We start from the raw sequence: 13,561 nt of genomic DNA, 5'->3' as shown, positions 1-13,561 counted from the left end.
TCAGCTCCGACCAGCTGTACGGCCTTCTGGTGCCCGCAGCGCAGCTCCATTACGAGGTCGGCTCTGTCACGCTGCTGCACACAGAGGGACTTCTGTCACCAGCTCTGCTGTGAACTCTCAGGCTCGCTCGCCTTCCGAGCTGCTCAGGAGCTGCCTGTTCTCTTACAACTTGACCACGCTTTACTGCTGCTTCCAAAAGACTCGCTGAAATAGGACAAAAATTTGGTCCTGTGGTGGACTTTGGCAGAGCAGGTCCTACCTCAGCTTTGTGGGAAGATCAGTCTGCACCCCTTAATGCTTCACCCCTTCACAGGCATCTGCTGGCAGCCTGCGCCCCGTGCTCTGGGCAGGGCCTTCGTAAGGCTGCCGTGACACGCAGCACAGCCAAGTGCTCTAGTGCTCCAGTTGCTTCAGCTTTCTTCTCATTTTTGTGCCGTTCTTCTGCTTTCTCATGTCACCTGGACCAGCTATTTCAGTCTTCCTTCAGAGGGATGCTGTCTGACGTGGCAGTGCTGTGGGAGCTGTTTGGAAGGTGATGGTTTGGTGTTGTTTTTCACACTGTTGGGCTGGTCAATAACAAAGGCAGTCATGAATGGTAAGAATGAAAATGCGATGAGATAAGCATTGTGGTCTCTTAACCAAAACCCAGATACATTTTCTGTTACTTAAAATACTCTTCTGTATTTTGTCCATAAGTGTACACCTGTTCTAAATGCACGTCGACAGAACAAAGAATTTCAGGCTTGTAAGTTGTGATGAAAAAGCAATTAGCTGGGTTAAAAGCTGGTTTTGAATAGTTCCGTTGTATGATTCCTGTGCAGGTAGCTTTGTGATTTGAGGGGTGCCTTATTGAAATACAATAATTGTTTTCATTCAGGTAAACAAACGTTAAAGATATTTGATGGGAGTGATGCAGTGAAACGCAATCAATTTCGACTGATTTCAGTTCCAAGGATTGCAAAAAATGAAGAAGTCGTGGTAAGATACCCAATGAAGGTCTATACTGCAGTGCCATGAAGGAGCAAATAATTCATATATTGCAATATTCAAAGGCATAATATTGTACAAATGTAACTCAACAGCAAAATATCTAAGTGGTCTAGAATATTTTAATGTAATTCGGTTTCTTCATGTAATTATTGTAAAACATCTGTAGATATTGTCTAGATGTCTGTTGCATAATGAGTCCTGCAGCATGCGCAGCAGAAAATCACTTGTTAAGCAGTCTTTCTCCTTCCTTTTACAAAGTCTGATTTTACTAACGTGAGCTGGATGTATTCAGGATATATGTACAGTGTACGAGATAATCAGCTCCTTAGATCTCATTCCTCATTCCAAGTCACTAGTTGTTTGAAGTTGATGCTGCATAGCCACCACCATTGCACTTTCAACACTGACATCTGTTGCTTGATGGTGAAAGTAGTGAATTGATGGCATAATGACCACTGTGCAGCTGTTTCAGTGTTCTTTATTGGGTGAAAAGATGACTGTGCTCAGCCACGTGTTCTTGATTTATAGCTAAGCAGAGATCCCATGCTGTGCAGAGCATAGCCCAGGGGGTGTATGGGGAGTTGCACCATTGAAGGATGAGGACTCCCAGGTCATAAAGCAATTGTCGTGGGAGTCTGCAGAATGCATTGCCCCAGAATTACTGAAGGTTAAAGCTCATTGGAATTGTTATCTTGATAGCGTGCTTAAAGTGAGTGGGAGTTTTGAAAATCGCTTTTAACATTCTACATCAGTAGTCTCCTCGGAAATTTTCACAGCAGGCTGGAAGCACTTTTATTTAGGATTGCTACTTTTAAGCACATTTTGTCAGGCTGCTGCATATAATTCTAGATTAGATTACTGCCAGTTTTCCTAAAAGACTTAGTGGGCTGTGTTCACTGCAGAGTGTGTGTGCAAAATGCAGGGTAACTTACCATCTTCCTTGTGGAGTAAATTTTGCCTGCACTGCACCTGCTTATTGGTGCTGAATTTTGCTTTTAAGCGTGGAGTTTAAGTGACTGCCACTTGAGAAAAGTACTGTGCTCAGGTCGGTGCTTTCCACTGATTCCTTCCCTCTGGTAACTCAGTTTTTCTTTTGCTTTCTCCCACGGAAATTTGCTTTCAAAACTTTGTTGTTGTTTTTCCCTATTGTTCCGTGCTTAAAACACGTTGTAATTCTGCAAGCAGGGTATTCATGAACATCAGTGGCTATATGAGTATTACTGTGCCATTTCGTGGATACGATAATTTATCTTTCTGTGCTGTAGGAAGCTGCTTTGAGAGCATACTATATAAATGATGACCAGCAGGAGTATGAGCTGCAGACCTTTACGCAGCAGGCACTGCTGTCTGATGACATTATCAACAGGAATGATGCTGCAGAAGACAGCAACTTGGGCTTAGTATTCCGAGAATCTGTTCCCGAAGCCTGGATTATTAGAGCCAAACCAAAGGATGAGGAGGTGATCAGAATTTATCCTGCCTGGCTGTGGTGAGTGCTTATTACTCTGAAGTTGCCTTCCTTAGCTACGTTTGTCCTCTGTAGTTGCACAGCAAGTTTCAGTCATCGAGATCTCATTAATGTAACAGACAGTGTCGTTTTTTCTTTTGTACTGAAGGATTCTCTTGCTTACTTTTCTGAAAAACAGAAATACGTATTCATTTCAGTGCATGTAAACCTGCTCGTGGGTTCTTTTAGATGCACAGAACACGGTATGTTCAGTTCTGTTGCTGTGCATTTCACCAAGGCAATGGAACTTTACCTTAAGTGCGTCTGCAAACAAATGAGGACAGATACACAGTGTTTGACAGCTTGATGTTCTTGTGTAAGAAGTGTTAATTACAAAGAATTTAGTACAACTTCTAATGTGAGAACAGGAGGAAAAATTAAAGGCAAAATGTCTGTTCCATTTACCTCTGACACTGTACATTTTAAGCATTTTTAGCAGCGAAGAGTAGCTGATAACCTATTTATTAAAAGCAGTGAAATAAAATGTAAACATTTGCTCATTTTAATACTGCAACTACATTGCCAAACTTCACCTGGGACCTTCGTTTAGTTCTGTGTATAGGAACAGATTCATTTGCAGTGCTACAGTTTTAAAGACTGGTTAAAGTGTGTGCATGTCTAATGTGGCTGACCCTGAATTTGACTAAAGAACATTTTCATTTGAAACAAATCTCTTTCTAAACTCGCAGTAAATTTGCCATTTAGTTAAAAGAAGGGTGTGCAATTAGGTGAAATTGTTGTCCTGAGAAGTGTAAGTATTGCTTTTTTCTTTCCAGGGAGGGAATGGCATATATTTCTCTTCGAGTAAATAAGAATAGCACTACACAGACTGTGATCAAAGAAGCTCTGCCATTACTTGGAAGGCAGGTAAATACGAGATGATAAGCACGTCTCTGTGTCACCTGGGTGACCTTCAGGTGGGCTGTACATGTTTTCCTCAGAGAAGGATTCTTATTGCTCCATTTGCTGTTAATGTTGATATTGTTAGTGCTTTCTAGGCAATCCTCTGTGGATCTTTCAGTCTTTCAGAGGTGGACCTAGTTGCTCTATGCTGAAAGTTAATGTCAATCTTCCCCAGTCAAACAAATCTACCTGTAACACAAGTTTTGATGTATGCAGTGCACTTTCTCTGACTGCATATGTCTTTAAATACAGCTCTATATAAATACATTGCTTATCTTGCTGGGGAATTTCAGCAATCATTGCGAAGACAGTCATGTTTGTCTCTGACTCTGCAAAGAATCACCTCAAGGCTGAATGGCCACAAGGCTTACCATCTGTGTTCCTTCCAGCCTCGATGCAAAATGGTTGTGTGCATCTTGTATCCCTTGAAGACGCACGTTGTCCACACAATATGATCTCTTTTCAGCCTTCCTGTTTTATGCTTGGTGCCGAGACAGTACAGCTTTAGTGAAACATGTTGGTAGAACTTGTAAGTGTGCCAAAGCACTGTCAGTCTGAATCAAACACACAGCTGTGGAGACACGAATCTGTAGTGTATGCATTTCATTCAGCAGTTTGTGAGCTCAGCAGCCATCAGCACGCTTCCTCTGCTGCAGGGAACAGCCATGCTCACAGAGAGCAACCATCATCTTCTGCATTCAGTTCCTTACAGGGCACTTTGAGGCATGCACATGGCTGGCTGTTGGGAACTGGTGGTATAGTGGTAGACCTCTGTCTTTGTGTACATGCTGTGAAGTATGTGGCAGCACTTGTTTTGCATCACAGGATGATCCTAGGATTTGTTTGTAGTAGTTTTCTTCAGGTGTTGCAGACCCTCTAACAGAACTTCGAAATTCTTGTCTGAAACCTCTGGACAAAAGCATAAGTTGAACGAGATGGAATCAGAATTGTAGAATGGCCTGGGTTGAAAGGGACCACAATGATCATTCAGTTTCAATCCCTCTGCTGTGTGCAGACCAGGCTTCCCAGAGCCACATCCAGCCTGGCCTTGAATGGATGTGATAGCTAGGCTTGGAAAATGTCTCCAGATTTCTATATTTGGGAAGCTAGTTTGCAGTTGTGAAAGGCTTAGTTCTCTGCAGCACTCGCAATTTTCTCTGATGCTGTTGGTTCTCTGTTGTCTATATGGAAGTATATACAGGGAAACACTTTTTAATATCCAGAATTTGCATGCACTGAAGATCCTCTCCAAAGAGCCGTCATCAAATTTCAGGCAAATCAGGAGTAATAGGTGAGACTTTTAATATCTTAGTCCACGGCATGCAAGCTAAGTTCATTAATCCTCTGAGTCTCCAATACTAAAAGGGAGATTGGCTCAGTCCTGAGTGTCGTGTGTTTCCAGGGCACAATAACCCTAGCAGATGATTGAACTTCTGGCCTTTGTTCTCTAACTGTGAGGCAGTCAGGTGTTCCCTGCAGTGCTGGCAGTACAGTTTGGAGGAGAGACATGTCATGTAAGAAGAGATTCTTTCCATCAGTGCCCATGGAGTGCTGCAAGAGATGAAGGCTGAGGAGCCTGCTTTTGCCAAGCCTGGTGCCTGGCTGATCTTCTCAAAGAGCAGGTTCATTCCTTGTCCTGCACGCTTGCTCTGGACATACATTGTGGATATAGCCTAGCAGGGCTGCTGGTCGCTGAGCCAGTGGTGTTAGCAGTGCCTGGTGGGTGTTCTTTCTCTGTAGGGCTGTTAGAATGCCCATGTAGTCAAGAACACAGCGGCTTGACAGCGTGTGCGAGAGACTGCTGAATCCGAAGGACTATCTTAGGGATGGTTTTAATTGAGATTGATCTTAAAATGTTTAATTTTCCATTCTTTGTGTGCGCTGTGGATAACATAACGTGTAAGTACCAAGCAAAACTGTATCGTGTTTGGAAACTGTTTTTGTATTTTTTGTGTGCTCCATCTTTTGGCAGACGGGGTGCCTCCAGAATTTCAAGCTGGTTGAAGTGCTGATGGGCAGTAAGCAAGGTAAGTGAAGGAGCACTGACCAAAGGCACATCTGTAAGTGATCTTGAAGCACTTATTTTAACACAGTCACAGTTAGTTAATTTTTTTAAATACTTGCTATCATAAATGAAACTTCACCATCACGTTGGAATGCTTGTTTGGAAGTGACGGTGATTATTGTCAGTCATGCATGTCCTGTGGGCATACAGTTCCCTCCTGTTTCTCCATCATCACGCAGAGATTAATTACTGGCTTCTGATGGATGTTAATATTTTGAACTTTGTCTTGGGAAGCTAACTTTAACTGACATAAATGTCCTAACTGCAGTTATATAGGAAAGATTATGTGTAACGTTTATTTTGCTCCCTTCCTTCTCTTTTGTCTTGGCACTTGCCCTCAGATGAGACCAAATTCAAGTCCTGAAGTAGTTCAAAGGACACATTTTTTTGAGGTTCTTTTGGTCAGTCCAAGGAGTATCTGTGTGCCTTATGAAATACTGAAATGCAGTATAAGCATTGCTCAACAAGCCTGTGAGCCTGCAGATATTATGCAGATTTGCATCTGTTTGTGCTGCATTCCTTTATTTGTAAGGTGTCACGGAGAGAGATATAAAGCCAATGAAGTGTATAAAGAAGTAACTAAATAACAAAGCAATGACGTGCCAATGAAGAGTCCAGCAGTGTGCCCTCACAGCCCAGAAAGCCAGCCATACCCTGGGCTGCATCAAAAGAATTGTGGCAAGCAGGGCGAGGGAGGAGATCCTGACCCTCTGCTTTGCATTGGTGAGAGCTCACCTGGAGCATTGCGTGGGGAGTCCTCAGAACAGGGGAGATACAAACCTGCTGGAGCACATCCAGAGGAGGGCCACAGAAACGACCCACGGAATGGAACAGCTCCTCTCTGAGGGCAGACTGAGAGCTGGGGCTGTGCAGCGTGGAGAAATAAAGGCTGTGAGGTGACCCGAGAGCAGCCCGTCAGTATCTAAAGAGGAGCTACAGGAAAGAAGGGAACAGACTCTTTAGAAGGGTCTGCTGTGATAGGACAGGGGGAAATGGTTTCAAGCTGAAGGAGATTTACCTTGGGTATAAAGAAGAAGCTTTTTCCAGTAAGGGTGGTGAAGCACTGGCACAGGTTGCCCAGAGGTGTAGTGAATGCCCATAACTGGAGACATTCAAAGTCAGGCTGGATGGGGCTCTGAGCACCTGATTGAGCTGTGGATGTACACTGCAGGGGAGTTGGATGGGGGGACCTTTAAAAGTCTTCTTCAACTCTAAGGATTCTGTAAGTGGTGTAAAGATATTCTGCCTGTTCCCGAATAAATATCTCTGTGATTCAAGTACTGAACTACAGCTTCACCTTCTTTTTTATTAGCTTTTTCAGTTAATTCGGTTCTATAAAGTTATTGTAGCCTTGTGAATCTTGGTTAGTTTCCTGTGCTGTTTTAAATCATCATATCATCATCATCAGCTTATCTGAGGATCACCTATGATTCGGTGATACAGCTTTGCTTCAGTTGGAAGTTGTTGAAATTGTTCTAATGTTTCAGTAGAGTATGGAAGTTGGTTGTTCTCAGGAATTGTTGGCTAGTTGTCAGGAAATGTAGTTGTAAAGTCTTCCAGTGTCCATCAGTTGGCTTCGTAACAGAGGATCGCTTGTCTTTTGCATGTCTTCAGAGACAAAGGTGTCTAAGAGCTGTGAACAAATTCAGTACCTTCATGGTTTGTCTCTGGACAAGAGTGGCTCAGGTCTGCGTATTCCTTGATGTTAGGTGTACGCCGTGTTCTGAATGTTCCCTCAAATTTTGGTGATGTATGTGTGTTTAAATTGAGCCTGATGTTAACCTGCACTGCTCGCAGACATTGACCAATGTTCTTTCTGTCTCTAGTTCAGCGCATGGTGTTGGACAATCAGGAGCTGATTCTACACAGACTCGAAGACATAAGAAAGGTATATCTGAAAGAGAAGAAAAATCCCTCTTTTGTAGCAACTGGGGGGTCCCTTTTCTTACAGAAGAAAAATAGTGCTGAGTTACTGTCCCACATGGCTCATCTGTAGAGAAGCCAAACGCTTGGACTAAAGTTTGTTGCTGTTTATGATCCATCTGTAGAGGCTGTAGTCACTAAATGCAGAAGAATGTGGAGTTTTGTTGCCTGCTCACAAAATTTCATGTCATTCGTATGTCTATATTTTTTACTTTTGCAGATTTCAGTACGCCAGATGAATCAAACAAGGTTTTACATAGTGGAGAACAGTAAATCCGCTGTACAAGTAAATATGTTTGTTGGTGGGCTCCCACCTCTGCTTTCCCCTGAAGAGTACATGAATATTCTCAAGGATGAATTAGCTATCAAAAGTAAGTAAACAGCTGTGATCTGAGATCTGCTCCCCGTTATACACAAAGCTCTTTTGTGAAGTAGTGTCTGTTGCTCCTTACTGTTTTTCTTTGTACCTTGTGATTCTGTTACAAAAAATCTGTCTGCCAGCTACCCTGAAGGGAGCTTTTTACTTACATTAGCATGCTGATGGCTGCACAAAAGATCCGCCAGCTCATTATTCAAAGGATGATTGCTACATTACTTGAGTTATATGTGACTGTACAGTTTTTTTTTTAGTGAAAATACCATTTTTTAGAAGTTGACCAAATATACCTTACACTTGGCAAATTATAGAGGTGCAGTTTAATTCTTCGTGCATAAATGCTCCTTAGCAGTACTGACTGATTTTTTTTGCATGAGCTGTCCTCCATATTCTCCATGCCCTTTGTCCCTGGTGACAGAGAAACGTGAGCTCTGTGTGTGCACGTACAGGCGAGCACTCAGTGAAAAGAATGTTTTCCCTTTTCAAAGCAGTGCAATTAATTTTGCTCTGTCAAACACGCATTCTGTAAACAATATCAGGAAAATATCAAGCTTCTTGTTTCAGGAAAAGAAGCGTTTTTCCCAATTTTTTATGTAACTTCAGGAGGAATTAAACTAAATGCCTGGGATAATACATACCCATCTTTTATGAAAATCAGTTTAGCTTTTCTAAGTAGCAAAGTAAACTTAGCAAAGGGAAAGTGTTAGCTGGAGGTTCCCTACGTATTTGTATAACTTTTAGTATTTATTTATATTGTATTTGTGTAACTTTTAAAAATATTTTAAATATTTACTCTAAATGTACCCGAGGTTTTATGTGTTTATATTTTTGCCCTTTGCAGCAAACGTAGTATCTCTGAGTCATGTTTATCAAGCACAAGGTAAGCATTAAGATTTTAAGTATTGCAAACAAAGTCTGTTTTCAAAACTGCAGCCTTACAGTAGAGGTTTCAAACTCCGAGTACTTTACTCATGCTTCATAAGCAAAAAGCCCTACAGACAAAATCTAACACATTCTATTTATGACAAGCAGGGGATGAGTGTTACCTTATTAATAAAAGGTTAGCTTCATGCCACCTGCACCAGAAAGCGGTGATAATCTCTCATGAAAATGAGGTTGGAGGTCCCACTTGAGCTGAGCAGTGCTCCTAAAGCACTTCTGAGTGCTTTCTCCCCGTTCTGTCTTTGCAGCGCTAAAATTGGTGCTGCTCTTTAGCTTGGTGGGTCAGTTTGACACAGATCACAGCTCAGCATAATACTGAGCTGGGATCCAGTGGCTGGAAATCTGAAGAGAATCAGCAGTTCTTCCTTGGAGCAGGCTTCTCTGAGCTGCTGCTTTGCTTTTGCTGTACGGATGTTACCTGGCTGAGGAGTGGCAGGGCTGCTGAGAGCTGCTGAAGCGCTGCCTCTGCGCAGCATTACTGCAGCAGTCAGCTGTGGGTCAGCATCTGGGGCAGCTCACAAAGAAAAGCGTGCAGTTTCTTTCCTGAGCTTTCAGGCCTTGGTGTCCGTGTGCTCTGGGAGGCTTACCTTGCAAATAACTGCTCACTGGATCTTCCTGTAGGGTGGTTTTGAAGGCTGGCTTCTGCTTCCTTTGCTATGTCCACATAGTAAATACTGACTTCTCATTAGGAAGAGCATAAAGCTTTCATCTGTGTCTTCTCTTCATGTCTGTGAATAGAGAATAGTTTTATCTGTAATAGAGCCCATCTCACTGCTCCATTTAGCCAAGTCTACCTGCCTGCATGTGTTTTTCTTTCTGCTGTTACTGCCAGTGTGTATTCTATTGCTGTAAAAATGGTGAGTTTTTTTCACTTTCTGAATATTTTTGTTTCTGATGCTTTCTAACTGTCATTTTTTGGTTGTCATAGCAGCCAATTTTGTTGCTAGCTTGCATTTCGTATGTAGTCCATTATGTCTTTGATTTTGTCCTGCCATGTCTTTAAAGCCTGACCCCCTCACTGAGTATCTTACTTTGAACTAACTTCCCAGTATTTTATTTGCTTCTCTTTGCCCAGTGGAAGTTCTAACTTTAAAGCCTTAAAATGATTCTCAGATAAGATCTTGGCTTCTGATAATTCCTGCTGATATCTTGTCAGCGAATGGTACTGCCATATTTTTAAAAAAGGACAGAAAAGGAAATCTGATGGTTTTGTCACTTCCACAGCTTGAAAGCAGGCTGTTAAGTAATGCAGTGTATGGAAATGGGTGCTACTTTTAAATCCCAGGGGAGGTCTTCAAATGTGTATCAGTTCTGTGTTGAAATTCTTCATGTCCTCAAAATGCTGCTTGCTAAAAATCTGGCATGTGTTTGGAGATAGGAAGGAAAGCTTCAAAAACAAAACAGAAAGCCCATCTCAATGGTACTAACAACCAGAAATGTTATAGAGTTACTTGTACTGAAAAATATCCTGGGTAAACATTTGCTGTGATTCAACACTGTTGATTTTCTAATAATAAGAAATACACAAAAACCAAACATGTCTTTACAGGAGCTGTTGTACTCGAAATTTCATGTTTTTCTGAAGCTGAAAGAATATATATGCTAGTTAAGGATACAACTGTCAATGACAAGCCTCTGAATGCTGTGGTGATTCCAGAAGTTATGGTAAGAGATGTCAGAACTTACAACTCGTGTCTCAAACTAAAAATGCTGCCTTCACAATTCCTTTCTCAGGAAGTGGGCAAAAGTGTTTGCTTTTCAGGGGAGGACCTGAGTTAAGCAGTGGGATGTGGAATAATACTGAGCGTTTGCACTTCGTGCATCTGATGTGTTTGTTACTTAAGTCACTTGTCCTGCTATTGAACTGTGAAGAACTGTGAGCACAAGTACAGAAACTGTAAAGGGCAGAAAAACTAAATTTTCATTTTTCTCGTATTTATTTCTAAGATCAAAAAGGCTGGCATAGTTTTAGCTTAATTCTGTAGCAGTTTAAAAAAAAAAAAACCCTCTTTCTAAAAGAAAATTTGCACCTCATACAGAGATTAGACTTTGTGCAAGAGTCCTTCCATAGATTCACATTTGATTTCCATATGTTTCTGTGTTTACAGCCCACTTTCCTATGAGTCCTGTGGTTTCCTAGTAGGCTTTGTATAAATGAAGCAGATTCAGGATAGAGAGAGGGAAATGGTTCACTGAGCAAAGTCATTTTGAACTCAGGTAACATAGGTTCTGTCCAGAAGTCAGTGTAGCCCTAATTGCTTTCTGCTGAGCATCTTGCAGTTACTGTCTTTCTGGAGTTGTACTGTGGCAAAAGAACTGAAAGTCTTATTTTGACTTGTTTAAAACTTCACAGAAGGATGAAATCTTCACAGCAGTGGGAACTGACATAGCTTCAGGTGGGAGGATCTCAAGTGCAATAGCAATGGCAAGGCTGGTAGCTGCATACTTACATGCCTACTATATTACGACTCCTGTGCTTGTCCGAGTTTTCTGGTGGCTAGTGTTTTTATTTAAGTAAATGCTAGTGGCAGTGCTTACATTCAGCTGGCAATATGACATACTACCCCTCCTCCAAAAGGAGAGAAACCCTTGTGATTATGCGGGTGTTATGTTTTGTGAGATAGTTAGAAACAAATCTTACTTTTAAGTAGGTTTCAACTCTTCTTGTTACCGGGAGCAGAACGAAAAGAGGGAAGCACAGAGATGAGCCTACATGCAGTGTACAGTGTGTGAAGTTGAATTTATCTACTCTGTTGATTGTGTGTCTGCACTTCTGACATCAGATATGTCGAACTGAAAACATGGATAATGCTATCATTTACCTGATACAAGTTATTTCTAAGAAAACCTGTTTGAGGGGACTGAGTGGATGAGTTTCTGATGTGAAAGGAGAGAAGGGCTGTATGTGTACACGTGAATTTTCTTTCTGTTTGAGCACGTCCTGTTTATGCATACCTCACTCCTAAAGTAATGCCTGCTATTTATTTTCATGGCTTCTATAAGTAGATACAAAGAGCACATCAACACTATTTGATAGAGAAAATTCTCAGACACGAAACACTGTTTTTCATCATAGTCACCATCATTAGCTGTTCATTTTTGCCAGTGATGAACCGGAGCTCGAATGCTGTGCTCATAAAAATCTGCAGCAGTGGAGCTGACCCTCCCTTCTTCAATTCCATAGCTGCTGTGACAGTGTTCTTGCAGGGAAGATGTTGCCCATGCAAACCATATTTGCATCAGCCCAAACAGATGGAAGTCAGAAGTTGCCAAATCCAGACGATGTAGTAGGTGTAGCAGGACAGTCCCACCATGGTTGGCAATGTACCTCACACTGCTGTGGGGCCCTGATATTAGACTGTTGCAAGAGAAAAACTGTATTTTTCTGCAGCTTGACTCTGGAAGTTCAACCCTTCATCTCAGTCAGATCAGCCCTTTGCTATCCCAAACACATCACACATCACTTTACCTGCTGAGGGCTCCAGCTAAAGCTTTCTCTCTAATGGGGCATTCATGTGTCACCACTCTGTGGACTGCTGTTTTGGCTCTGGCTCTTGTAGGTGACACCAGTTGTTGTCACTGATAAAGGAGTGATCTAGGGAAATGTCACTTTCAACTTGCATTCATTCAATGGGTTGTGACAGACTTGCATACGATGTTCCTTCTGTTCCTCTGTGAGCATTGTGGGACTCACCTGCCAAAAACTCTGGGATACTACTCATGCTGCCACACTGTTGCTCAGCTTTTTGCACAGTTCCATGGTCGTAAACCACCAGTTTGCTTGGATGAGCTAACTGAGTTGCTATTCATTTTATGGGATGAATTGTGCATAGCTGTCCAGAATATGGCTTGTTTTCCACATCACTGTTCCCTTCTGCTGTTATCTGTCACGATAACAAAATTTAGAGGGAATGTGTAACCTCTGCTGCCATACCACTAACATCTGCCTCTGTCGTGGGCCAAAGTAATAAAATCAGAAGCATTACTTTTGGAGCAGCACTCACGCTTTGTCTTCTCACTAAAAATGAGCCAAGAGTAAAGATGATTAACATTTCAAGTGCCATCCATTTGTGCTTGGGCCACGCAGCTGTTGCTGTTTGCTAATTAGCTGGGGTAAACTGAAGAGTGATTGTCGATCCTGCTGTGATAGCAGTTGGACTGGATGAGCAGCTGAGGTCCTTTCCAGTTTACTATTCTGTAACACTGCCAGGCCCTGTTTGTATTGCATGTATGCAATCATTTAAATGCAGCAACAGGAAATACCTTCATGAGAATTGGGTAATAGGATGTATGCTCTGTCGTTCAACTTGTGAATGAGGTACCAAGAAACTGGGGGTGAAGTTCTGATCTGGAGTCTTAGAAGGAGAATTGGTAATAAATGAAAGGCCACGGTGTTTTCATTACTCAGTGATTTTTCCAAATTACAACTTCAGATGAAGGAAACAGAAGAAGCCTTCTTAAAATTCAATGAAAACACAAAAGTAAAGGAGCATTTGAGCATCTGCTCTGAGCTTTGCTGATCTGTGATATCCCCAGTGCACGCTGTACTCGCACTGGTTTTGGTGCTCCTACTAAAGAGCCAGCCCAGATCTTCCATGGTATTGTCACATCTGCCAGCAGCTGTGATCACAGCTGGCCACAGCCCTGCAAGGAGTTACTTCCCACCTTCTGGTTTCCTCCAAGATAAGGAGCAGCTGCTGGAGGTGCTGCAGTGTGGCACAGCTGCTGCCCTGATGGCACCGACACCTTGCTTAGGGCTGTAGGTTCAAGCCCTCCTTCCTGGAGGAATGGAAGCAGGAGTCCTTGCATGTGGGAGGTGCTGCAGGCAGTCTTATTGCAGAAGTTTGGTTTTTGC

At 42.3% G+C, this 13,561-nt stretch overlaps 1 protein-coding gene across 1 annotated transcript in view; it reads left to right on the top strand.

Moving 5' to 3' along the window:
• The window catches only part of DGKQ (diacylglycerol kinase theta), an 85,951-nt gene that overhangs the window by 49,633 nt on the left and 22,757 nt on the right, over window positions 1–13,561 (top strand). Inside the window, 8 exon segments of the mRNA XM_052701438.1 lie at window positions 878–978; window positions 2,256–2,479; window positions 3,274–3,364; window positions 5,373–5,427; window positions 7,292–7,353; window positions 7,609–7,759; window positions 8,606–8,644; window positions 10,256–10,371. Of these exon segments, the coding sequence (XP_052557398.1) occupies window positions 878–978; window positions 2,256–2,479; window positions 3,274–3,364; window positions 5,373–5,427; window positions 7,292–7,353; window positions 7,609–7,759; window positions 8,606–8,644; window positions 10,256–10,371 (839 nt within the window).

The sequence above is a fragment of the Tympanuchus pallidicinctus genome, unplaced genomic scaffold (genome assembly GCF_026119805.1).
Source record: "Tympanuchus pallidicinctus isolate F22 unplaced genomic scaffold, pur_lepc_1.0 scaffold4, whole genome shotgun sequence".
NCBI classification, from domain to species: domain Eukaryota; kingdom Metazoa; phylum Chordata; class Aves; order Galliformes; family Phasianidae; genus Tympanuchus; species Tympanuchus pallidicinctus.
The sequence above is the reverse complement of the archived record's forward strand: the minus strand, read 5'-3'. Positions and strand labels throughout refer to the sequence as shown.